Source organism: Ambystoma mexicanum, chromosome 3q (genome assembly GCF_040938575.1).
Source record: "Ambystoma mexicanum isolate Mex_15411 chromosome 3q, UKY_AmexF1_1, whole genome shotgun sequence".
Lineage (NCBI taxonomy): Eukaryota > Metazoa > Chordata > Amphibia > Caudata > Ambystomatidae > Ambystoma > Ambystoma mexicanum.
Window position 1 is genome coordinate 177,975,745 of NC_090926.1, and position 26,001 is coordinate 178,001,745.

Sequence of the window (26,001 nt, forward strand, 5' to 3'; positions counted from 1 at the left end):
TATCGGCAGTGCGCCACGAGTGCCGCCAAATTTTACTAGAGGGGATCTTGGGCTGAACTCCTACTGCTTCAAACAAACAGGTCACCAAATGGTGATCTGTCCAAAGTACAGGCTCAACTGATTGCAAAGTCAGTAGGTTTGTTTTGCAAAGATCAAGTCTAATGTGTTGCCTATTTTATGGATAGGTCCTACCACATGTTGATACAACTCCAGGTCCGACAGGCTGTCGAAAAAAAGGTTCAGAGCAGGAGGCCCGGGGAAATTAACTTTCAAATTGAGGTCCCCAACTACCGCCAGATTCGTATATTGGATCTAGAGGTCTGCCAGTAAGTCCATAAAATATTCCAGGAAGTTCCCCTGTGGGCCTGGGGGCGATAGATGAGCATACCATAGCAAGTGAAAGCAGGCGAAATAACGCATCTAAAAATGAAAGCCTCCAAGGCCAAACAATGGGGGCAGCTAAGCTGCGTGACTATAACCTCAGACCTAAAAATAACCGCAATCCTCCCGCCCCCATGCTGGGGTGGCTGTGAGTCAAGATTAATAATTCGATAGTCAGAGGGGATAGCCTGGACAAGAGTCTGCGCCGAACTTGCCTGAAGCCATGTGTCAGTAAGGCGTAGAAAGGCCGGGCGGCGATCAGATAGAAGATAGAAAACGTCATCTGCATGTGCCGGTAAAGAGCGGGTACTTAGTAACAGCAGTGAAGGGGAAGTAGTGCTTAGCACCACAGTGGCTGCTGTGTGGGAGGTATTCTAGCAACATCCAAATTGCCACTCCATCTGGGCGTGAATATATTGCATATGGGGGCTAAAATCAACAAGTGCCTCCTGGAATAGTATAGTAGTCCATCCTCCCCGTCCTCAGCACGGACGGGCACAGACGGGCTTGCCTTAAGCGTGCCTTCATCGCGCTGACAGAGCGCCCGCTGCGCCTGTCCGCTGCACGGTCGACCGGCACGGTACATTTAATGCTGCAGCCGATGTAAAGTGAGGCAAAGGACCGCCTCCTAAAGAGACAAAAAGAGGACTGACCACTCTCGTCCCAATACACAATTAGTCAAAGTAGTGATGTAACAAACAGGTTCTGTTCATGTAAGGGAACTGTCCTATAAGACTCGTGTCTTGAGTACATGCAATCTCCTTCCTACTGCTCCATAAGGACAGCTCTCTCTCTCTCTCTCTCTCTCTCTATCTCTATCTCTATCTCTCTCTCTCTCTCTCTCTCTCTCACCTACTTGTGGTCTTTCCCTCCGTCCTGCGAGTGGAATTACTGGTCAGAATGGCGTATCCAGCCTCTGGCTTTGGAGGCCTCCCAAATTTAGGAATTTGAAGGCAGACGTAAGCATTTTTACGCGAATCTCAGTCCAAGGCGCTGAAGGAAAAAGTGCACTATGACAAAAGCCTGTCAAACCTCTCACCTGTGAGAACAGTGTTAACTTTAAATTTATCATTAACAGACAGCAGCCGTAAAGGTACTGTGGCAAAGGACAGAAGCCTGCCTTTCCCATACCAATGTACCCCCCCCCCCATGACAAAGCCAAAGACTTAACTGACCTGCTCCGCTTTTAGTGGCTCACACCTCCCGATGATTACCATCTCTTTTGGAAACTAAATATCCTTTGAATTGGTGTGAAAGCTGCAAGTAATTCCCCAAAGGACTTTGAAAAAGATATTCTACCTCCTGGTCTCGGAGGAAAGTGGCAGTCGACAGCTGGATGGATTTCCTTGTGTACCCTGCAGGCAGAGATCCAGTTCCGGGGGGATTCTGATTCATGGTTGCCTGCTATGCTGGCATCTAGTGTCACCTCAAGAAGGTCCCTTATGTATTCCCAGCACAAGTAACTTATCAACACTGACCCCCCGCCCTATGCTTAATTACTGTTTGTCAATTTTGCCAGGACTTTTGGGAGCAGACAAACTGCGTCAGTATGAGGTTTACAGGGGCCTGAGGGCACAAAGGAAAGTCATTACTGATAGTAGTCATGCAGGCACTCGGAGGGGCATTGGGTGATCGCTCATGGGCAACCTCGCAACCAACTTTTTAAAACTGTACTCCAGCCTGGCATTATTTTGAGGGTGGCTCTACGAACCCCCGGGAAATGTCCTAAATCCCCATCTTTACTCCTTTCAGGTCTTAGGGTGAGGCGGCGCGAGACATACAATGATAGGGTCGAAGGAAAATACTAAATCACAAAATAGGGAGGTATATGTAGGAAAAAGCGTCGCGATGGCGGGCGGGCGACACTGAATTCAATGACAGCCTATTTCAGGGGACCTAGTGTCCCGATTCTAAGGTCTGCACGCTCAGTTAAATTCTAAACTCCCGGGGTATCTGCTTTGGTTTTAATACCTTTGAGTTGCTCTGTTTCTACCAGACCAGCACAGGGTACTAAAATCTTCTGGATGCATGTTAGGATGTGCGAACGCAAAGCTTTGGGCAGGGCACCTTGGGCGCATGTGCCGTTTAGGCGCACCCTGTTGGACCGGGCCAGCAGGGCGCAGGGACCTGCGTACCTGTACAGTGCTGTTTGTTTAAATATATTGTGACACACAGATGCATCAAAATGCAGTGCTTCGGATGACATTCTATTTAAGCAAACAGTAGCAGCTCAGTATGTGGAGCTGTACTTTAACTGCATGCTCCATGAACAAATATAGGTTGCTGTGTCCTGTTGCGTAGTGAATACGTCAATGTACGCATGCGCGGGCGGGATCGAGGCTCGCGCATGCGCAGTTGAGAATAAAGACGGTCCGCAGGCAGTTGACGCCGGGGACCCGAGCAAGTCACACGTCTCCAGCGTGGCTCATTGTGCGAGTGTGTGAGCGCACGTGTGAATGGCAGCGGGGGCCCCTGGCACACCCCTGCCAACATAACATGTCACACAAACATGACATGGCCAAAACACTGGGCCCAAACACAGCGTACCGTGGGAACAGGCCCAGTGACAGAGAAGTGGCCGGTAATTTCACTCCCATTTGTTTAATGCTGAGTAGCGCCCCTAGTTCATGCTGGTGTAGGTGTGTTGATCTATTACAGACATGGAAGACAATTTAGTTATATTTTGGACATATTAAAAAGAGAGGGGACATGTTTGTCAATATTTTTAGTTGCAACACATTTATTGATTGAATGCAATGTAGGTGTCTCCAGTCCTGGAAATTAACATTATATATTTCGGGATCCCATTTGTGAGAGGGGCGGGGATTGTTCGAAATTAACATTTACCTCACAGAAGAATATTCATGAACACCTGGAAATAAACTAAGAGAGGAGCATTTGCTGTAATGCTCCGGGCAAAGTATAAAAGGTTGGCATCTTTTAAACCTAAAAAACTGCATTTAAATATTTCCTTCAGTGTACAATCCTCATAGGCTTTTCACAGGCATGTGATCAGAAGTTCATGTGGTCTTGTGGGTAACTGGCTCATACCTGGACCACGATTCCATTAACACAGTAAGCACAGAGGGGGCTGTTCAGTGACAGCTGGGACTAGGTAGAGTAGGGGTCTGCAACCTTTGGCTCTCCAGATGTTTTGCACTACAACTCCCATTGGCCCTAGCCAGCAAGTTCAATGCTGGGGGATCATGGGAGTCCTAGTCCAAAAGAGAGCCGCATGTTGCAGACCCCTGGAATAGTGATCCAAGATCGAGGGAGACATTGTTTGCTGGATCCCAGAGCCAGGAAAACCCTACCCAATTCCAGCACCCTGGGTAGCAAGTTTAAGTAGTCCTGAGGAAGATGGCGTGGCACTTGGAATTCAACCCTGAGTCCCATTGAAATCCGCATAGACAACGGATTGACACCAAAGGCTTTTTTTGTTGTTGATGGGAAATGTTTTGGTGCATTACTGTTCACCTTCATGTTTGCCTGTTGTTTTATGCAGGAAATTCCATTCACACATTTTTGAAGTTATGCAATTAATGATTGTAAGATATATATGTTTTTTGACAGATATTAATTTGGTCAAACAGACCTCTGATACATTTCGAAGATAGGTTTTAGAAATGAAGTTCCCTAGCGGAATATCATTTTTGGAGCACCCGTGCCAGGACAGGTTCCTTTGGATAGGTCTGCATCAGGACCGTTTGAAGTGCCCAAGCAAACTTTTCTTTCGCCGTCTTTGCCTTTGTCTCTATCTTTTCCTTTAGACAACCCGATGCCACCCGTGTCCAGGGACTCTGAATTCCTGAAACACATATCCGGGTAAGCTCTGTACTGCACCCCTCTTGCGCTAGGCATTTCTCCAATGAACTATTGGGAAATACCTATCACTTCTCCTCTTTAGCCAGGAGTTATTCTGGGTAGAAATGATCTCACAAACTTGGGTACTTCTGGGTAGGATTCCCCCAGCTCCCACCTCTCCCACCCGAGTTCCTTCAATGCAACAAACGGCTTTAGTTGATCCTGATGGCTTTGTAGTTCCCAGTGTCTGGGTTTAACCCTCCAACGGGCTCTTCTCCAGGTTCTTCTATAAAAGACCTGGCTCCTACCAGTCTTTGAGACCAAGCCTTCCCTTTTAGCCTGTCCTGATCCACAGCATGGCTTACCTTGTGTAGCCACTTCTTGCTATGAATAGTTATTTCTATTTGGCTTGGCCAATACAGGTTCATACACCCTTGGCTTCTCTCTCGCTCCACCCCTCTTTGCAACACAACTCCCACACTGGAACACCATCCAAACGCTCTAAAAAAAACAAGAGGCTTTTGCTTCTCTTTATAGTAATGCTTTCAGAGTAACTGCCAGTATGTGATCTGATTGGTGCATCCAATTTCTCATTACTATCTTCATTTGTGATTGGATGCCACCTAACGGTTCCACTTCTTCCACATGTCATGCCTTTCTTTCTGCTTGCTTTCTTGTGTGTGTCATGTTTAATTATACAAAATTGGCCTGTGCCGACACCCATGGTCATGTCTGCCATGTTTTGGTCAGGCAGCAGTGTCACGGTGGCCTGTTAAATGTGAACTCTGGCTTCTTCTGCAAAAAGGGGTTGTTTCACTCACTCTGTATGTTGCGAATTCAGATGCTCACTATGTGTGTTTTCCCTAAATGCCATACGATTTTGATTTGACTCTTTTACAATCCATGCCAGGGCTTGGAGCCACAAAGGGGAGACAAGCATGTTGTCATATCACCCCCCTGGCCTCCCGGATCATCAATTATACATTATTTGGGACAGACTTTTGCTGGGTTTACTCTTCCTCGTGGAGGAGTTGTGACCACTAAACGCCTTGCTGGACAGGTTCCTCAAAACTCCTCACACACATTTCACCTTGTTTGACCTGAAGATATTTCCCAATGCTTGGGCTGCCTAAGAGAGAACCGGAGGAGCTTTGGGGAAACCTCCAAATACTGCCTCTATGATTTCTATCACATAGCGAGGGGTTTCACTTCGCCCCCAGAGTTCCCCAGCTTCCCTCACTGAAAAGTATACAAGTCATCGCATTACACTAGAGGTTAGGCACGCCCTGGCCAGCAAAAAGCCTCTTCCAGTTGCACGTCATAATATCAGGGGAAGGAAGTTAAACTCTAGAATAGAAGCACGTCGTCTCTAGTTGCTCACCTCTGCAGACAGAGATGATCGCCCCAGTGGGCAGGCTTTAAGATCGACATTGGCTGAACAGCAGTATATGGGTATCGACAGGGTGAATGCAGAAGTCTGCGTGCCTAAACCCCAGTTGTGTTTGTGTGTGACCCTGGAAGGTTTCTCTGCAGCCAGTTGAGCTAGATTATGAATAGGGAATGTTCTACCTTTCTGTTTTAAGGAAAGGCACATGTACCTGAGGGCATAACTAACACTCAGCAGCACAACACAATATCTGACATAGCCCCCTGGAGGTGAAGACAGCTTATTTTCATCAGAAAAAGACTGATGATTTATGGAGTGGATTGCTAGAAATCCGCGTCTGATGTTAAAGCGACGCATAGCATCTAGCGTGCATGCCGTGGTGTTAGGACGTTCTGTGTCTAGTCGTGCTGAAAAGTGAGACGTGTACCAGAATGGAAGCAATGCGGAACCGACGAGCTGCACCAACCGGCTAGTAGCCCTCCAAGCTGCTCCCAAGTACCAGAGAGAGACCAGTGAGAATCATCAACCATCAAGCAAGTGAGACCTGCGCATAGTTCAATCATTGCCCCACGGTACCATCCACAAATCCACTCACCCGCTGACTTGCATTCACCTCTACACATAATCGGCCCATATACCCTACTTTTCACCATCCTCTCATTCCAGTCCTCTCTGGGCCTCTGCCCTTAACCAAGCCCAGTCTCATGGCTGCCTGGCCACAGCTCGCCATTACACATAACCAATGGCCAACCCACCTACCACGTGGACCTCAGGTAGCCAACCCCATCCATTCTCACTCAGCTGTTATCCTTCACTCTTGACTATACCCCGAAACTACAAAAACAAGTGACCCTTGTACAGCATCTTCCCCTCCTCCTTTCATCTGCCTCTCACTGTCCATACTATTTCTTCTCCCTTTCCATTGCGTGGTCAGGTAATCTATACTGTACTCACGTTGACCCCCTTAGCCTACTGAAGGATTGAACCCCTTGCTGCAGCCATATGCTCCTACCTCCCCTCTCTCCCCCAACCAACACTCTCAATGTCATTTTACGCCAGTGGGCATTATGTACCCACTGTCACCTTTAAAGGGAAGGTACGCTCTGTATGTCCTAGGAATCTCTCTCCAGCCACCCAACTGAGGCATCAATTCTGAATCACTATCACAGTTTCCCTCACAGCCTCCGATTGTGAAGGGAACTCACGTACCCCTGTAACTGGGCCGCAGGAGCCATCACTAAACCTACACCATTCTACTTACAACACCAACTTCCTGACTATACCCTTCTCTCCCTGAGAATCCTCCAACCTTACCTTTATTGACTGTTGGACACTGTCCCACATTCCTCCCTTCTTATGCCTGCCATCTCTCCTGCCTCCTAAGACACTTCACTATACCTCTCTGACTGCCCCTTCCCAAGCACCAGGGAATCAATACACTCCTCCCAGCCACCCCTATCTGTAGGGAAGTCTTCAAAGTCCAGTGATAGGTCCACCGCAATACATCTTCTATACCCCGGTCCTGAATGAAGGTATCTCTCCCTTTTGGCTACCATTATCACCCCCTTGCAGATTATGCCCATATCATACACAGCTTCCTCCTACACCACTGACCTTATGCAACATATCACCAACATTCATTATGCAACTTGGCAATGTTTAATTCACCATGCACAACCCCTCTCCTTACATTCCTAGCCACCATCCACACATGTAACCATTGATGCACGAGTCCAAATGTTGGTGATTGTATTCCACCTCTACATTCCACTGGCACTTGGCATCCCTCCTGCATCTCTGTCCCCGACACACCAGTGCCCACGCCTGATCATTCCTTTTCCTCAGGATTGCTCTCCCCTTAAACATCTTACACTCTTCATCACTCCTGGGTTTAATTAAAAAAATCAGTGATCATGGAATGGGAACCTAACATTCGGGTCAGCTCAGAAACCACTGAGGAATGTCTCTATTGTGAGTAACTATCCCTGGGGCACTGACAGGACACATGCAGTACCCTGCAACAGCATCAGTCCGCTATGGGTAGACAACACCTTTCTGTGTCCAGTGCATTTCCCCACCAAAGGCCTTTCCATGCTGCCCTATCACCAAACGTATTGCCCACATGCACTCAGCCAAGTACCGGGACTGCATCAGTGATCAGAATTTTTTCAAATGCGCCTTATGTTGATTCTACATCACTGTCTCTCCACATAATGAGGTGATACAATTCCTCAGCATATTGGTGTGTGTGTGGGCGGGGAAGCGGGGGGGTGGTTGTTTTCCCCTGTCCAAGTCTGCATGATGTGTGTGTTATGTGAGAGTGTGTAAGTTCAGGTGTAGAATGTGAGTTTATGTGTAATGTGCCTGCCGCTGGTGTTCCATCAGTGACTGTCTTTAATATGTGCAATTCTTCCAGCTGGAAGTTGGGCTATAGGAGCTGATTAGAGTAGTGACCTTTCTCAGCAAGGAAAGAATCCAGGATCAGCTATTGCTGGAAACAAGCCTGGACGTGGTAGACAACCTCCAAAGGCGAAATAGGCTGTTAAAACCATGGTCCTGGGCCAAGAGGGCGGCCTAAAATCCAGTGCCCAGCAGGAGTTTAGCCCAGTCTTGAGGCACAGTGCAGAAATGGTGACAACCTAACAGAGATGTAAGGAAGGCTGTTGAAACATGTAAGAGAAGTAAGCTGGATGAATCGTTGAAGGTGTGTACATCTAGAGGGAGCTGTAAGGAACTCGTAGTGGCAACAGTGTCAGCAGACTCAAGTGATCACAGTTCAAGGGTTTTTATTAAACTGTATATGCAGGTTGGAAAAACGCCTAATCTGAACCCACATCTAAAATGGGAGCAAGCTACGACCATCAAATAATAAAATGGCAGTCGTAGTGGCACCTTGTCAAATAAAAGGGCCTGTAAGGGGGCGGGGGTGGGGGGAGTTTAAGACTTTGGTATAATTAACGTGTTAAGAAGTATGCTAAAAATCAATAAAAATATGTTAAAAAAAAGAAAAACCGATTGCCAATCTTTACGCTAAATACAAACAGTCTATGGGATAAAGTTCATGGGAAAGAAAGTAGTGTCCACAAATAATAAGTCAGGATGCGGTAGTCGGGGTCTCCCTTACCCACGTTTTGAGCACAGGACAAGGTGGGACTCCTGAGCACAGCACACGCTCGAGCTTCCCCAGCACGAGCCAACAGTTCCGCTCTCAGCTATCAGGGCCTTTGGTGATTAAGTCTCTTTTCTACAAAAAGTCTCTTTGCCTCCGTGGACCTGATGGGTTTAAAAATAATGAACACAAGTAATTTTCCGTATACACGGCGGGTGACCTCCATAGTGGGTCGACCTGTGGTATGTCAGGACAGGTTGAGTGCCTCTAGACTGTCGACCAGCAGTTGGGACATGTAGTCGTTTGGCACATCAAACCAAATATTGAAGTCCCCAAGTAGTGTGAGTCTTCTGTGGTTTACCTGAATGGTAGCTAGTGAGTCACAGAGATTGTTGCCAAAATGTCTGTCATATTGGGGGGTCTGTCTTTGAGTGAGTCTTAACATTAGAGAGTTTTACTAGAAGGGATTCACAGTTAGCACTGCATGGCTGGGTTTCGGTGAGTGAGATGGAAAAATTAGGTTTAAAGAGGATCGCTACTCCGCCTACTCTGGAAGGTCTGTTGTAGGAGATAAGCAAGTAGCTTGGGGGGAAAGCCTTGTGCACGACTTGTGCAAAATCGTCAGAGAACCAAGTCTGAGTGATAAAAATGAGGTCAGGATTGTCAGAGGATAGGAGGTAAAAAATGCGGTTTCTATTTCGTGCCACGGAACAGGCATTGAAAACGAGGCAGGTGACTTCATGAGGCGTGGTGGTTTTCCTGAGGGTCGTGGTTGGGAGGGAGGTTGGGAGGGTTTGGTTGGATTGAGTGGCAGTAGTTAAGGTGTCAGTCGTTGCAATGCAAGGTGTGGTTGGAACAGTCTGTGTGACTGAGGCTGACTGAGGGTTGTAGTGGGGGTTTGGGACACAAGTTCTCTTTGTGGGGTGGGTGAGTGAGTCTGGTCGATGGAGAGTAGGTGGGCAGTGATGGGTATTCATGAGATGTGGTGAGGTGGATCAGGGGTGGATGGGTGGGTAATGAGTGGTGTACGTGGCGTGTGGGATCAAGCAAGTTGTTGAGTGTGATTTGTGTCTGGAAGGAGCTGAGGGGGTATAGGTGTACTGGGTGAGAGGTTGTGTTCAAAGAGGTGGGGATAGGGAGTGGCATGTGGGGCGGGCCTGACGGCAGGGCTAGAAAAGGATGGGAGGTTGGACTGATGAAGTGGCGAGTTATGGAGACTCGAGGGAGAGGGCCGATCACCCTTTAAGCGTTTGATGTGTTTGGCTGCAAGAGGAGTGTGAGAGAGTGTCGAAGTGTCCGAGGGGAAAGGGGATGAAGTGACTGTTTTAGAGAGGGAAAGACATGCTACTTTGAGAGAAGGGAAAGGAGTTGAAGGGGAGGTCTGTGGGTGGGGGTAGAGGAGGAGCAGAGAGTGGGGCGTGGGGGGTAGGTTGAGAGGGTTTCACAGATGAAGCGGGGGAGTCGTCGAGCTGTGTGGAGTTGGGGGGTGCAGTGTTCCTAGTGGGTCTGCATTGTCACGGAGATGCTCGGATTTTGAAGGAGTGGTGTTGGAGATGAGTAGGTGTGGGATTGAGGTGGGGGATGGATGGAATGCATGTTGGCAGAGAGTTGACAATGATGGTGCGACGTGGAGCTCTGCACAGGTGGGTGAATGCTAGTGCAGGGGTTTTGGCAGGGGCGGGGATGACTGAGGTTGGGGGGGGCAGGTCTGAGTGGTTGGAGGGGGAGTTTCTGTATGACCAAACTAATGCTGCTGTAGTGGCAGGGGGGTGGGGGAGGGGCAGTGGCGGGAGGCTGGTGTTGTTTGGAGCACCCAAGGTCTCCTCTGGCTTGTAAGTTGGAAATTGCGTGGGGTGAAGGAACCGGGGGTAGCAGGTTGTTTTCAATTAATGCCTGTGGGCTGAGAAAGGGCGAGGGGGGATGGGCTGAGGTGTGTGGGAGGTCGGTGTGGGGCAGGTGGCATTTGGCACTTGGATATTAGAGTTAGAGGGGGTATGATGATTGGGGAAGGGTGAGGGGGATCAGAAGAGTATTTGGTGTTCATGTGCAGAGGTTGGAGGTGGCTGGGTTAAGTGGCATGCAGGGAGGTTCGTGAATGAAGGAGCTAGTACGGAGGACATGAGCCGGTTGGGGTGCGTTGTTGTTTGACGGCGGGATGGCAGTGGTGCAGTGGGGGCAGGGTTGTGGGGGTGGAGAGGTTGGCTTGGTTGTCGTGGTATTTCTGTCAGGTTGGGCAAGTCAGTCATGAGTGTTGGTTGGAGTGGGACAGCAGGTGAGCAATGTGGGGGTTGGAGAGTAGCTACAGATAAAGAGGGGGGGCAGAAGCTATCTGGATTGAAGTGCCTAAGATTCAGATAGCATCAAATGTAGTGAGAGTGAATGCAGTAGCAACAGCTAGATTTAGGACGCCTGGATAGGGGGAGAAAGGGGTTAACACGGGGGCACAACAGTAGATGCGGTAGCAGGATCTAGATTTTGGACACCTGGATAGAGGGAGAAAGGGCCTAAACACGGGGGCACAACAAATAGTGAATGTAATAACAATGAATGCAATAGCAGTAAATGCAGTAGCAGCACCTAGACTTGGGACACCACGGCAGAGGGAGAAAAGGCCCAATACGGGGGAACGACAGTAGATGCAATAACAGTAGATGCGCTAGCAGCACCTACATATGGGACACCTGGAGAGAGGGAGAAAATGACTAAACATGGGGGCACAGCAAATAGTGAATCTAGTAACAATGGATGACATAGCAGTAAATGCAACAGCAGCACCTAGATTTGGGACATCTGGATTGAGGGAGAAGGGCCTAGGTTTCACAGAATGGTAGGCAGTAATCAAACACACCTAGACTTGAGACACACAGATAACGGGAGAAATGCCCAGGTTTCAAAGAATGGCAGGCAGTAATCAAACACAACTAGATTTCAGACACCTAGATAATGGGAGAAAGGCCTAGGTTTCACAGAAGGGCAGGCAGTAAATAACACCAAGATTTGGGACACCTAGATAACGGGAGAAAGGTAGGTTTCACAGAATGGCAGGCAGTAAATAACCCCAATATTTGGGACACCTGGATAACGGGAGAAGGGCCTAGGTTTCACAGAATGTCAGGCAGTAAATTAGAACACCAAGATTTGGGACACCTAAATGACGGAAAACACCTCATGACCTGATCTCCCTAAATCATGTCATTTTGGTTCTCTTCACTATCAACCTCCTCCAAATTCTCATTACCAGTTACCTTTTTTCCAGTGGTAAGATCATCGTTCTCATAATCTTTACAATTCCTCTCAGAACAACTTAACTGTGTAAACTGTCAAGGGAAGGGCAATCTATTCCTTCATTTTCACACACCGCTCTCACCTTTACTCCTACTCTGTATAATCTTCATTATCAATTATTCTCAGCACCTTGTTTTCCATTCATACTATCCTTATTTGTAGTTTAAAACGTACATCCCCATGTTTCGAATAAATCCTTTCATAAGTCCAAGTTTCTTTTTCTTTTCTTTATTAACTTTGTTTTTTGGGGTAACCATCCTAGGTTCATAGCACCCTTCATTAGTAGTAGCTAACGTTGTTTGATTTTTAAAATCAACATTAATCTCCTCTTTCTGACCAGTCGTTTCCGATCTATGTTGACCTTTCTTTCCCATGCGTCAATATGCTTCTTGTTTCATCTTTTTCTTAATTTGTGTTTTCCCCTTGCTTTTTTGTTGAGTTGCTTTCTTACATAGGCAATCTCAGTAACGTCATCTATTTGAAACAGAAGCTCAGAAAAGTCACTTTTCTCTTTTTCTCTCACTATGCCTGAATGACCCTTCAACATTTTCTTCCGAAAATAGCTGTGTGTTTATCGTAACTTTAGATTGGACGCAAATTTCACTTACCGAATTTACCATCTGGAAACTTGTGTCCATGTATCTGACATAATATAATATCCTGTCCCTGCTAAAATGTTGCACAGGTCTCAGTAATGTGACTCCTGCACCAATTAGAAGGATCTTGAAAACTATCTGTAGCGCAGGTCATGAAGAAGACGCTGGTGAGGAGGAAGCCAACAAATCCTCATTACCAAATTTTAGTACACCCTTATTCTGTGAACTAATGATCAATTACACATCCTCCTCTACTGCATACAAGAGGGATGGCTCCTTATTTAAATTATTTAACCTTTTATTATGCAATTCTTTATCAAGCGATGATATTTCTTGAAAAGCTTCCTCTTGGTGTATCTCTTTCTCCAAGCTTTGGACTATTTCTGCACCTTTATATCGCTCAAGCCTATTACATCTTGGTGTGACCTTTTTAAATTTGAGCTTCTATTTATCACCAACTGGGTTAAATTAGATTTGTCTTATAAATCAACCAATTTGATAATGCCAAGGTTTGGAAAAAAAAAAGGCCGTTCAATTATAAAAAGCTTAGTTAAACCACAGAAACATTGGGCCTCATTCCGAGGTGGGCGGTAAGGGATACCGGGCACCGGTAAGGAGACTGGTGCCAGTAATCCCTTACCGCCCAATTCCAAGTTCCCTTAGCGGGAACCGTAAAGGACGTGTGGTCTGACCACACATTCTTTACGGGACCCGTTAAGGGACCTTAGAGCTAATAATGGGCCCGCAATTAGCGGACCCGTTATTAGTGCCTTCCCCCTTCCCATTGAGCCCTATGGGGGCTCAAATGGGAATGGGGAATGGCATTTGGAATGGGGACTTAACGAGTCCGCCTAGGGTGGAATGTCCCGGTAAGTCCCCTCTCCACCAGACCGGACCCGGACACGATTTTGAAGGCAGCCATGGCGCTAATGGTGCCATGACTACCTCCAAAGTCGTAATGAGGCCCATTGTCGTGCAAGATTGATCTTATCAGATCTTCCACCTGCACACACTGCTGGATCGTCTCAGAACTCCTGAAGTTAGAGAGGCTGTCTTCCTGATGAAGGGATTACCTTGAAACACATTGCAGTTTTCGTGTTGTAACTGTTGGCGTGGACATTTAGCTCCGCCCCTTTACCTAAATTAGCCCCACCTCTGGAATTAGTAAGAGCGCCTTTTATCCATAAAGCAAGTTTATTGTACAGACGACCGGGAGGGGGCTTAGATGACATTTAACAGTCACGCTAACCCTGGTCTCCTTCCCCACCACACAAAGAACAAACATTATATACAGCAAACAGTAAATACACTCCCCCAGATACCGTTACAAAGGCATCTCCCCAAACATGATTGGTTGCCCTGTACAGAGAATTCTAAAACCCACACAGTTGATTGGACACAGACATTATAACACAATCCCCTAAAAATGTATAATTACAAGGTTTACATTTCCAACACACACTTTCCCAATAACCTCTCCATATTAGGTGGCAGCCTTGCCTCTTAGTTGCACAACAACAGAATTCCTATTAATGATGCATACAGGCCTGCCCCAAAAATAACTAAGCACATGAAGACGAGAGAAAGACAGGTAGATTCCCTTTTGACCTTTGTGTTTGCTAATTGCATTGCCCAAATCTGTCCGTGTCCGATTTTTCTGACTTCTTCGTGACTGACCTCCCCTATTCACATGAGTTCTGCCCATTCTCTGACAACACAATCGATCTCCTGAAATGTATAACTACTGATCTCTGGAAGTGCCCTGGGAGAAGCCACCTGTTCCAAACAACCCTGCGAGTTCACAAAATGCCTATCCCTTACAACATTGAGCTCTCCTGTTTAACAGAGATCATATCGTCCCTTCGCCCTCCAGCACTTGAGATATCTGCAAACTGACTGCAGCCACTCTGTTGACCAACTTACAAAACCTGTTCCCTGACTGCTGACAAGGCGTTTGCAAGCCTTTGCCACGATTGCGAAAGCACCCTTCTAATTAATCCACAATGTGAAGACCCATGATACACAGAGCAACCACACCTCATATATTTCACATCTTTCCCTAAATTCAAAAAACACTTCCCATACATGTGTACCATTATGTGTGCATTTTTATGCCTATTATGATCTCTCATAACCGCCATTCATACAGCTAAACTCCACATGCACATATTGATCGCCTGCTTCACCTGAGTTGGGACAGTCCCTCCATGTGACAATGTTTCATCGTTATGTTTCTAAAAATCTACAAATGTATCACCTTTATATAAAATAACACAAAGTAACCTAAATGTATCACTAATCCCATTTACCATAAATATTGTAATATTTGTAGCAATTTGCAAAAGTGACAGAAATGATGATGTGTCCAACCCCCAGTCAGTGGTATGGCGGGCAAAGTTTGAACTTTTCCAATTTCCCAAGATTCCCCCCTTTAGTTAATCCATTAACTGACTAGCCAATTTCCAAATCATCAATCTCACTATCCTTATGGAATGAATATTCACAACCATTTTTCCCATACTCCTCCACTAGACAGCCCCAATTTGACTCATTAGTTCTGCCATCTACCCATTGTTGTACACATTTACTCCAACATGGGGAAGGATGGACCCCCCACCCATCAGTCATTCCAAAATCACTTTGAGTGCCATGTGAAGAGATTTGGTCCTAGAAACACCATCTTTTTAAATCTGCCTGCCTCTACTCTCCGCCCTCTGCAACTCATCCAAAACGGGACTGTGAGACTTGTCCTTGGCCCCAAGCCTAGGGATCGTATCTCTCCAGGACTGAAATCTCGGCACTGGCTCCCAGTGGCAGCGAGGATTAACTTCAAAACCCTCTGCATTGTCCACAATGCCTTCTGTGGCCTCAATACCTTCAACTCTCTCTTCCTAAATATGTTCCTTCTCGAGCTCTTTGCTCATCTGCCTCCAACTCCCTCAGCGTCAGTCGCTTCTCCAAGCAACAAGTTGGTGGTAGATCTGTTTCTTCGGCTGGGGCCTCCCTCTGGAACAGCCTCCCTACCTCTCTGAAACCTTGAGGAGAACCATCTACGGTTCTGGAAGAACCTCAAGACCTTCCTATTTTCTTCTGCTTTCTCTCCTCCTCTCCCCTGCTGAACTCCTGGCTGAATCTGAAACTGCACCGGTCACCTCGCTAGCCTCTGTTCCCAGGCCCAGGTCCCCTACCCACCAGTTGCACACCTGCACTGCCCTCTGGCAACCCTTGCACACTTGGGCTGTTTCTGTATCTCTACAGCCCCCTACCAGCACTCAACACCTAATGCCTGCACTTACCTTGGCACCTGCCACCAGCTGGCTGCACTTCTTATTTATTGTTCTTATTTATTTACTATTTATCCTATGTGCTACACTTCCCCTCCCCGTGCCCCCTTCCCTGCACTTGCGCAATATCAAAGTCACCTGGCCTAGTAAGATCATTGTCTCTGTCGTCCCTCTGTTCCCCTCCCTTTCCTCGTCGCACCTTGAAACACTTGTGTGTAAGCATGTTATAAATGCCATAACATAGCATATCATACCTAGCCTTAGACAGGGTTACAAGAAACATGGCAGTACTCCTAGGCGAGCAGCATCGAAAACATAACTGACAAGAACAAAAAAGTACTAGAGAAAAGATCAAAACAGGTGAAAGTACTTTTAAGTTTATGTTCATCCAAGATGAAAGAGACTCCAAAAAAGTATCATCAGTAATTCCCACCTCCCTCTCCATGGCCCCATTCGGATTTTTCAATTCAGTAATTGTTTGAGCCAAAGTTCTGTTATCCGAGTCATTAGGATGCACATATGTGCAGCAAGTTTTGCCCAATTTATGGCACACCCCACCATCCATAGCTGTTGGGGGGGTCCAACATGTAGGATTCTTCAGGGCTACAAGATGCAAAGCCCTACATTCTTCTTTGATGGCACTGAATGCTAACACAGAGGAATTGAAAAATAATAGCAACTCATAACATGTTATTTGAAGCCATTTTGCAATGACCGAGGATTGCACGCCTGGGGCCAATAGAGAGGAGAAAAAGGTTTCAGTATGGCTAAACAGTCAAACGATCAACAATGTTTCTTAGAGCCTCAGAAAATGCTACTGGCAAATAGTTGGATGTTTTCAAACTCCTCAAAGTATGTTTCTCCAGAGTGCTGCAAAGTTCGTAGATTGTCCATTTCCGATGACAGAAGGTATGCAAGGGGCACAGGGGACAAAGGGGACACATATGTGGACTCAGACAGTGTTAGGTGGCTCTTTGGAACCACGGGGATGGGCACGTGCAAAGTGGTGATGCTGCAGACACCTCTCCAGGCCTGAGGTAATTGTTTGTACGAAAAGGGCCCACATGACCAGAATAAATTGAGAATTGCTGCCGTACCTCAACTGAATCAGGAATACGCAGAGTGGTGCTGCAGTTTTGATTTGTGCCCACAGGCACTTTGCCATCGCCCTTAAAACACAGAAAAATATGTGTAAGTAACAAGATCTTAACAGGTTTCTCAGGCTCCTTGAGCCATGTCAAGAAATGCACATATTTACTCCAAACCTTTCCACGTGTCACATTAGTTTGTGCCAACCCTTCTTCAGAGAGTCCCACCATCCCTCCATCCTTGCAACTCATTACTCCTTGCTCGCATTTGTTGTTCATGATAATCAGACCATCAAGGTTAAGCTGCACTCTTTGTGTACAACAAACATCTTTGCGATCTTCCCCATTCGAAATTGAACATTCTCCTGGCAGGGCTAAACTCAGCCTTTCATCCTTCTGAGGTTGATAAATGAGCACCACACACTGTGGGTAATAAAAAGCAGCGCTTAGATGCCTGAGGGTTAGTAGCGCTATATAAATGCAAATTATTATTATTATACATCAATCGGAAGGACAGAAGCTGCTACAGATTGCCCCTTGAAACTGCCTTCAAACCCTGCATAGGGCTAGGTGCACTATACAACGTGCATCTGCCACTTTTACCTCATTAGGAATAAATAATCTTGGGACACCAGAGGCCTGGGGAATGAGGGAGCAAATGTAACAAGACTCAGTTAATCTCTATCCCGCCCCACTCACTTTATGTGTTGGTACCATACGTTATGAGCTGCAAAACTGTGTGTGCTGTTTAAAATGTCTAAAGTCCCATCAAAATCATCTGATCCAAATTGAAATTCCGGAAATGTGTTGCGTTTCTGATAGAGCGTCCATTGTACCCAAATAACCCAATGTTTCCTCCCCCTGTACACATCTTTTGTCCATATGACCCAAAAAGCACTCTATATATTGCTGAACACATTGTCAGTTGCATTCCTTATGTTTGTTGTGAAAACAAAAAACTCATAAATCATCCTTATGCAACCAATTCCCACTAAAACAATTCTGAATTTGAAGACAATCTCTTAAAACAATTCTCAGGTTTCGTACGCTCTACTCCCCCCTGTCAGCTGGAACAAACAGTGATTCCTTAGATTACACTTACTTTAATTATTAGTAGACTGATGTTCCTCAGGCATCAGTGGGGGCATGCCACTGTGCCACCGAACATCATGGAGAAGCGCCCACGCTTAAATGCCCTCCACTTTTACTGCCGTAGAAGTATAGAAGATGACCCAATGGGGTCCATGTAATCGATGGTCATTCCATCAACGGACAAAAAAGCGAACAAAAACCCTCTCCCTGGGGGAGTAACAATGGATGCTGATGCTTGTTTGGTCCAGGCTAGCTTTACCCAGGCCCAGAGAGGTATTGCCCTTCTTCACACATGCTTGGAAGCCTGGCCTTTAATAATGGGTACCTCCAGCCCTGATGGGAAAGAACTACTAACACTAAAGAAGGCAGCAAAGTGATACGAGCAGTGAAACATTGACCACTCGGGCAAGCCGAGAAAGACATGTGGGACACTTAAAACCCCCAAAGCTGTGAATGACTTTTATTTGAACATTATGTGGAAAAGCCATAGGGAGACAGGGACAGACTATGGACTAAGGGTCTTGGGCAAGCTGGAGTTGCTCTATTTATTATATTTATTAGGAAGGATGAATTTGTTTCAACCAGAAGCACTTATCAAAATCAGTTAACAGTCAGCAGGGCAAAAGTGAGTCAAGGGGGGAGCAAGAGAGCGAGAGATGGCAGTTGGCCAATGCGTGAATGCAGGTGAAAGATACAGAGACCAGGCACCCAATAAAGACATAAATGAATGCAAGTTAAATACAGGCTATAGTGTAAATTGAAGTAGAGAGAATAGTCAGGGAGGAGGAGTAACATGGGAGTACGTATAGTGGGGGTATAGAAGATGGATATTTAATGAGGCCTTGAATGAATAGTTGTAGAGATTTTTACTTAACGGCAAAGGACGTTCCAGTGAAACAGGGCAGGAAGGTAGAGGCAACAGATCACAGGGAAGATGGGGACAGAGAGATAAGGCAGTGAAGACTATCTGAGGGTGCATGGAGAAGAGAGAGAATCAAGAGTAAGTTTTGGCTAGGTTGTGGGAGTGGTAGCCCATGCACGAATTTAAAGACAAGTAGTAGAAATTAAAAGCTGGATCTGTTTTCATTGCAAGCCAGCCAGCATAAAGATGGTGGCTGGAGGTTGGGGACAAGCTGGGAAGATTGTAGCAGCTATAGGGGTGAAATTGAGAAATGTTTTGAGAAGCGAAAGAGTATAAAGGAAAACAGAGAAGAGGACTTGCAGTGGGGAAGGTGGATGAGTACCAAGTGTAGAAGAAGGGTTTTAGTGGCGCTAGTAATAAGGAGTAGGTGGATAAACCTGATGTTGAGAGGTTAATTCTGGCCACAGTCACAGTAGACGTTATAAAGTGATGAAGTTTCGCTGTAAAACAAGAGTCAACGGTTGTAAGCCTTGGGAATGAGAAGAGTAAATCTGGTGGAAATGATTTGGGGAAATAGAATGAAGGAGAGCGTTGGAGTCAGGAAAGTAGATTACGTCCGTCTTCAAGGTGTTGCCTCGAGGATCTGCATTGGAATAGCGGCGAGGTGAATCCTGGGTCTTGGAGATGTAAAGTGACTTGAACATTCTGGACTATCACTCATTGATGCACTTGCAATAGACTTAATTTCAGGAGTACGCCTTTGAAGACTGTACAGTGAAGGCTAAGTAAAATTATGCCACTTGAAAAAGTTTCTAACAGCAAGATTTGTGATAGGTACAAGAAGGGGAACCTCGAGATGAATTAAGAGTGACCTGTGTTAAAATACACAAAAAAGTCTGTCTCTGTTTCTTTTGATCCTCTGCAGTCATTGTATGGATAATTAAAGAAACCTGTTGTAAGTGGAATCCCTTATTCTGCCAACATTGACAACTATGTCCTCTTGCCATACATGTCTGGCTTGCTGAGAAAGATCTGGCATCCCTTTAAAGACCTACCCTTTCCATATATCCATTGGTGATTCTCCTACACTATTGTAAAGTAACAGTCCTTGGTTGATGTTTGCCTTCAAAACAATTCTGGACACTTAAGTAGCTGCTTGAAATCAGTCTTGTCAAACTAGAGAACCCTATTATAAAGGAGGCTTGTGGACTAACTGCCTATCAAGGTGCAGGTGCTGCAGCACTGGAAAACCTGCTGTGTAAGAAGGGACGAGGTGAATCCCATTGAATATATCAAAACATAATTACTGAAGTGGGATATATCTGGAGCCAGTTCAAACTTGGGACACTCACATCTTCACCCATTAGAGAGGATTCCCTAATGTATCTGGAAATAGCAGGGTACTGACCGTGAGTGATACAGGCCACTGCAGACCCGGCAGTAAAATGAGGTTCGCTCCTGCAAAACCTTTCTGTATCGGAGTGGGCTGAATCGGCAGAATCTATGACCCAGGCGTGTGTAGACAATCGATTAAAAACAGGTTTTGACTTCTTGGAACTGGATTTTGTAACATGGACCAGTCTGATAGGTAGTTGCAGAAGTAGCCGTTGAAGAAAATAAACCTATGTATAGGGCTTTGGTGCCATTTCAGAGGGAAGCATATCCCCAGCACATGATTCATTCCTCACCAGGTGGCGATAATGGAAATGAATGTTGAAGACACATTAGGCGATGGCACCAGGGAACCACTGAAGTAACACATCAAGCACCCTTTGGCCTTCAACCTTTTTAAAGGTTCCATGTGAAAACGTCCCCGACATAAAGTCGTCATGTCAAAAAGTTGCTGTGTAAATGTTTTGTTAACATAAACTTATATCCATCTAAATAATGGCTTTCCCTCGTTCGGACGCTCGCTGCTGATGCCATTGAGTTCCAAGTCGGAACCTAGGGAACTAAGTTTTTTGTGCTTGCCCTCATTCTGATTCCCCTGGTTGCCGCGTGGACTGCTGCCAGCAGCTGCGCCCAGCGAGCCTTCATCCCCCATGGCCACGTCCGGCCTCAGCAACCGGGCTCCACCCTGAGCCTCGGCCTATCCCAGCTTCGGTCCAACTTCGGTTCTAAGCAGGTCCCACCCCAGTAATGTACCAAGTCCTGCACCGTGGGCAAGCAACCAATCCTGCTTTTAGACATCACCCCAAAGCTTGAAACAGCTTGAAACAAATACTGCTTTCAGCCCTCTAAGGCAATAGCCACCCGCCTCTAGTTACTTATTTGAGATCCCGCCCTCGACTCTTTTGTGGCCTAAGTCCAGTTCTTCAAGATTGACAGCATATCATGAGATTCGTGCCCTACTAATCACATAAGGTTGGATTGGAGCCCTGGAGTGACGGAAAGCAGTATAACGAGGTACTCGAAAAAATTTGGGTGATGCTTTTTTTCTCTGCGACATTTTGATTGACACATTTTTCTCAGGGGCCTTTATTACTGGACACCTTTTTAAACAGATGAGGTGCAGTTTCCGTCCAGCTACCAGGGGTGGACTGGGAACTAAAAGAGGCCCTGGAAATAATGTTCAAAGTGGCCCCATATGACACATTTTCAAGAAGCTTAATGCTTTTTCTATGAGAAAATTTGGAAATACCACACAAAAGAGGCCCAGGGTGCAGAGGCCCACCGGGAAATCTCCAGAGTTCCCTATAGGCCAGTCCGCAGCTACCAGTGCATGCTTCCCAATGGTTTGGAAGGAAAGGATGCCAGGTGCAAGCACATCAAAGATTTCTCATGTGTTTGTAAGGTTTCTTTGGCTCTACCGTGCTTATTTGTCTGGCTGCACGTATTCTATAATACCATTAAGACATTGTTGTGCGTATTGTTTGCTTTATTTTATTGTGGGCATTTCTATAGTGTGGACCTAGTCATCGCAGACAATACTGTGCTTCCCATAGTGTGAGGGAGGCATATACGTCTCGAGATTTACTGGGTTACAGATAACCCGCTAGGACTAGCACAGAAGGATGGTTTAGGAGTACATTGGTTGTTAATAGAAGGGGTATTAACTTGAGCGATGAAAGCAGAGGTGAAGGTGGCGGGGGGTTGAGTCTTGAAGGGGTGTAGAGGTCCAGGGGTCGATAACATAAAATAAAATATACTTCTGTCCTTTTTGCTTTATTGATCTCTAGTAGCACTGCTTTGGAACTGCGGGTGGTGGCTGAGACCAGTTGAGTATCATTTTTCCTTCAGGTAGACTGGTTTGCCAGAGTGGTAAGCTTTGTTGAAGATGCTCCTTAAGTTGATCTCAACGGTGCCGGGACGGGCTCAGAATGGTGGTGATTTAGGGTAGGGGTGTTGTGGTTAAACTGGCGCTCACAAGAAATCGGAGGCATGCAAGCGCAGAAACCGACTCACGCCAATGGTGGAGTTGAAGTGGCCACTTACAAGTGTACTGCCCCCATTGAGGTGGGTGCAGGCAAGTGTGTGCAATGTAGGTTGAACATTGTTGGGGGTTAGTGAAGGAGCGATTTCTTCTTCTGTAGTAAGGTTTAGTTAATGCCATGTGGTGTGTGCTTGATTTGTATGCATTCTTTAAAGGGGAGCTTATGGTCAATGTAGATGTGTCTGTCATGTATGCCTCCCTTCCTGCTTTGTTTCATATTATTTATACTGGTGAAATAACACTATTTACAGTCTTTCTGAATTGTTGTTCACAGGGTGGAGCATTCTACTTTATGGAGCACGTATGTGCAGATCATTCAACCTGGACCTACTTTTTCCAACAAATTTATCATCCGACCTGGAAATTCCTCCTGGATGGCTGCAATCTGTGCAGAGAGATCTGGAAAGACCTGGAGAAGGCCTCGTTCTCAGAGATGAAGCTAAAACACATATGGGCTCCATTTCCTTGGAAACCTTTCCGACCTCACATTCTTGGATATGCTGTGAAATAACTGACCTGCCATGCGCCATTTACTGAGGTTTGTTTCCCTTGAGTTACTGTTTTTCATACCAGTAGTGAATACCTGGTCGGCCCAGCTCCAAGCAGGAGCCAGTCACGTTCAGTGAAGGCTTTATTGCAGAAGTAGTAGTACTAGTAGTCATTTGTATAGCGCCTGTATCCCATTAATATGGCCTCCGCAGGCTTGTGGTGGGAACGGCCTCGGGGGACCGAAGGCCAAGGTCTGGGAAGATGTGTGAAGGCTAAAGTGTGTGTGCATTTGGCCAAGACAAGGAGTTAACAGGGCTGGCCAGCCCCATAAAAGCTACCCATGAAGTCAGACACATGCATGAGTGCTGGGTGCAGAGAAATGTGTGATAGCAAGAAAGAATCGTTAAGTGTCCAGCTAGACTGGATTTTGTGATAGGTCATCGCTGCATTCTGATGTAAGAAATGTTGTGCGCTGTGTTTAAGCTTGAAGGAGCATTATGTGTCCAGCTAGACCTGTATTTTTGTTGTATGTCGTCGCTGCATTCTAATGCATGCATGCGGGTGGGTAGCCGTGCGTGCGGATGAAGTTTACTAAAGAGGTGCATGCGTACGTACCTTGAAGCTCTGACAGAGCCTTGTCTTTTAAGTAGTTGAGAGCTAAGGTCATCTGAAAAAGGCCATGTTATCCGTAACTACAATAGAACATGCTGGCCTAATATATTGTCTAAGTGCAATGGACAGGCTGTCCCCCTGAAACATAAGATTCCAATTTCAATAATCTTATGAGTACCAAACCTGAGATGCTGTACATAGAACATAATGGTGTGATGCGACTGGTTGAGATTGTGCGATTACTGGGGAGGGGGTTATATATTTAGGACAGTAGTTGAGGGTGCACTTCACAGCTGTTTTTTCAATGTTCACATTGCACACATTTTCAACTTCAGACATAGAGGGTGTGACAAAGTCCCATGCTTTGGTCTAAAGCATGAGACTGAAGAGACCATGGGTGCCAGGGACCACCACCCACTTCTTGAAGTAGGCCCCATAAGAGGTATATGTGAGATCACTGTGACAAAGTCCCCTGCCTTTTATGTGGGTGCTGTTAGGGTGGTGACAGGGCGCAGGTGCCACCACCAATGGCATGAAGCTATGCCTGAAGGCAGTATATGGGGAATGCCTTGGGCTTCTCCATCAGGTCCTAACTCCTAACCCATATCCCCCACAGTTGTACACACTCAAAGGAAACACTGCTCGGATATATGGGATGGGGCACAATAAAAGCCACAATCCCACTAGGCTTAGGTGTGGGCAGCTGGTGGGAAATCTGCATATTTACTTATATTTTATTTATTATATACTGGGAGGAACATTTTTGATCACAAAAGAATGTACAACAGATAAAAAATCAGATTTATCGGGAAGCAGTGAGCTTCTTACAATGGGGTGAGTTTCAGTGACATTCTGACCAGGTTGTTGGGGGACCGGGGGACTTTATTGAACAGTCATCAGGGACAATACATGGGTGGACATACATAGATTAAGGACAACCAACATTAGACATTTTTACGTTGAGGTAGGCGATACAGCCAGCTGTATTAGGGATCTGATCACGATGAATTAAGTGCTAGAGTGGAGGCAGAAGAACATAAGGAACAGAGGCAGGGTAGAGGTGAGGGAAAAGTGTTAACTAGAAGGCAGATGAGAGGTAGGTTAAGATGGTAACTCAAAGGTGAGGAGGTAGGCTTTTAGTTTGGTTTTGACCAAATCATTGTGGACTGTTTCTCAGATGTCCGAGGAAACAGAATTCCATGCAGGTAGAGCAAGTAGGGAGAAAGAGCGAAACCAAGAGGAGGCGCAGGGAGGGCGAGGTGTCACAAGGATAGTCAAGGAGGGAGAGTGGAGATTACGAGAAGGCTTGTAGAGTTGGATAGATGAAGAGAGACTACAGTGGTGCCTTTTCACAGATAGATTTGTGAACCAGGAGAAGAAATTAAAATCGGTCCCTGTTTTGTATCGTCAGCCATCCAGCCTGCTGATGGTACGAGGAAGTAGGTGTGAAGAGAGGGAGTTTCAAGAGAGTCCTGGTAGCAAAGTTAATGAGGGGACAGAAAGCATAGTTGGGGAGACCAAGTAGAATACTGGCACCGTAGTCCAGTTTAGAGAATATAGAATGGTTTTCTTAATATTTAGGAGGTTGATGCGAACCGCCGTTGCAGTTTTGGAGATGAAAGTAGAGAAGGTGTGAGAAGGGTCATAGATGACACACAGGTTTCTAGCTGTAGAAGAGTAGGGGAGAGTGTCAGGTGGGAACTGGATTGGCAGGGGAAGAGATGAGAGAGAGTATTTGGCAGAGAAAGAGTTGGTACGAGAATCCAAAGAATGCGATTAGTACCCCAAGAGCAGAGGTGTAGAGTGTAAAGAGAAAAGAACCCTAGACAGTCTTGTGGAACGCCAACTGTTAGAGAACTGAGTTAAGAGGTGTTGTTGCTCCAGGAAACACAGCATTGGCAAGGTGGCAGGTAGGATTCGATCCAGGGAAGGGCTTGATCACAAATCCCAAAAGGAAAGAAAGTATTAAGGAGATCAGAATGATCGACAGTGTCAAAGGCAGCAGAAAAGTCAAGGAGAATTAGAATAGAGGATACGTTGGAGTGCTTAGCAGAGGAGATGAAGTTGGAGACATTCATAAGACTAGTTTCAGTGGAGTAACTGGAGCAAAAACCTGTGTGTAGAGGTCTAAGGTTGCGATTGTCTAGGAAATTATTAAGATGGTTGAACACAATCTTTTCAAGCATTTTAGAGTAGTGCATAAGGAGAGATTTAGAGCGAAAGGTAGCTGGTAGATTCGATTCACTCCCTTGCTTTTTTAGGCGAGGAATGACTGTGGCCATTTGGAAAATAGAGGGAAAGCAAGCAGAGTTTAAAGACAGGTTGAAGAGTTCAGTGAGGTGGGAGGACACTGAAGGGGCAATAGGCTTGACTAGCTGAGGAGCAAGAATGTCTGATGGGGCACAAAAGGGGTTAGCACAGACTCCTCCCTCCCATATATATTCTGGGAGGGAGGAGGATGTGGCCTAAACAAGGAAGGTGGTAGAGGAGTTATGGAGGAAGAATGCTGGGTGGAAGCAGGGAGATGGAGGAGACAGCACAAGGAAGAGTGTTGGAGGGAACACCAAGGAGGGGATTGG

At 46.2% G+C, this 26,001-nt stretch overlaps 1 protein-coding gene across 1 annotated transcript in view; it reads left to right on the top strand.

Moving 5' to 3' along the window:
- The window catches only part of LOC138582290 (thiol S-methyltransferase TMT1A-like), a 329,532-nt gene that overhangs the window by 221,631 nt on the left and 81,900 nt on the right, over positions 1 to 26,001 (top strand). Inside the window, exon 2 of the mRNA XM_069653428.1 lies at positions 22,596 to 22,859. Within this exon, the coding sequence (XP_069509529.1) occupies positions 22,596 to 22,832 (237 nt within the window). The 3' untranslated portion in view covers positions 22,833 to 22,859. The remainder of the gene's footprint in view (positions 1 to 22,595; positions 22,860 to 26,001) is intronic.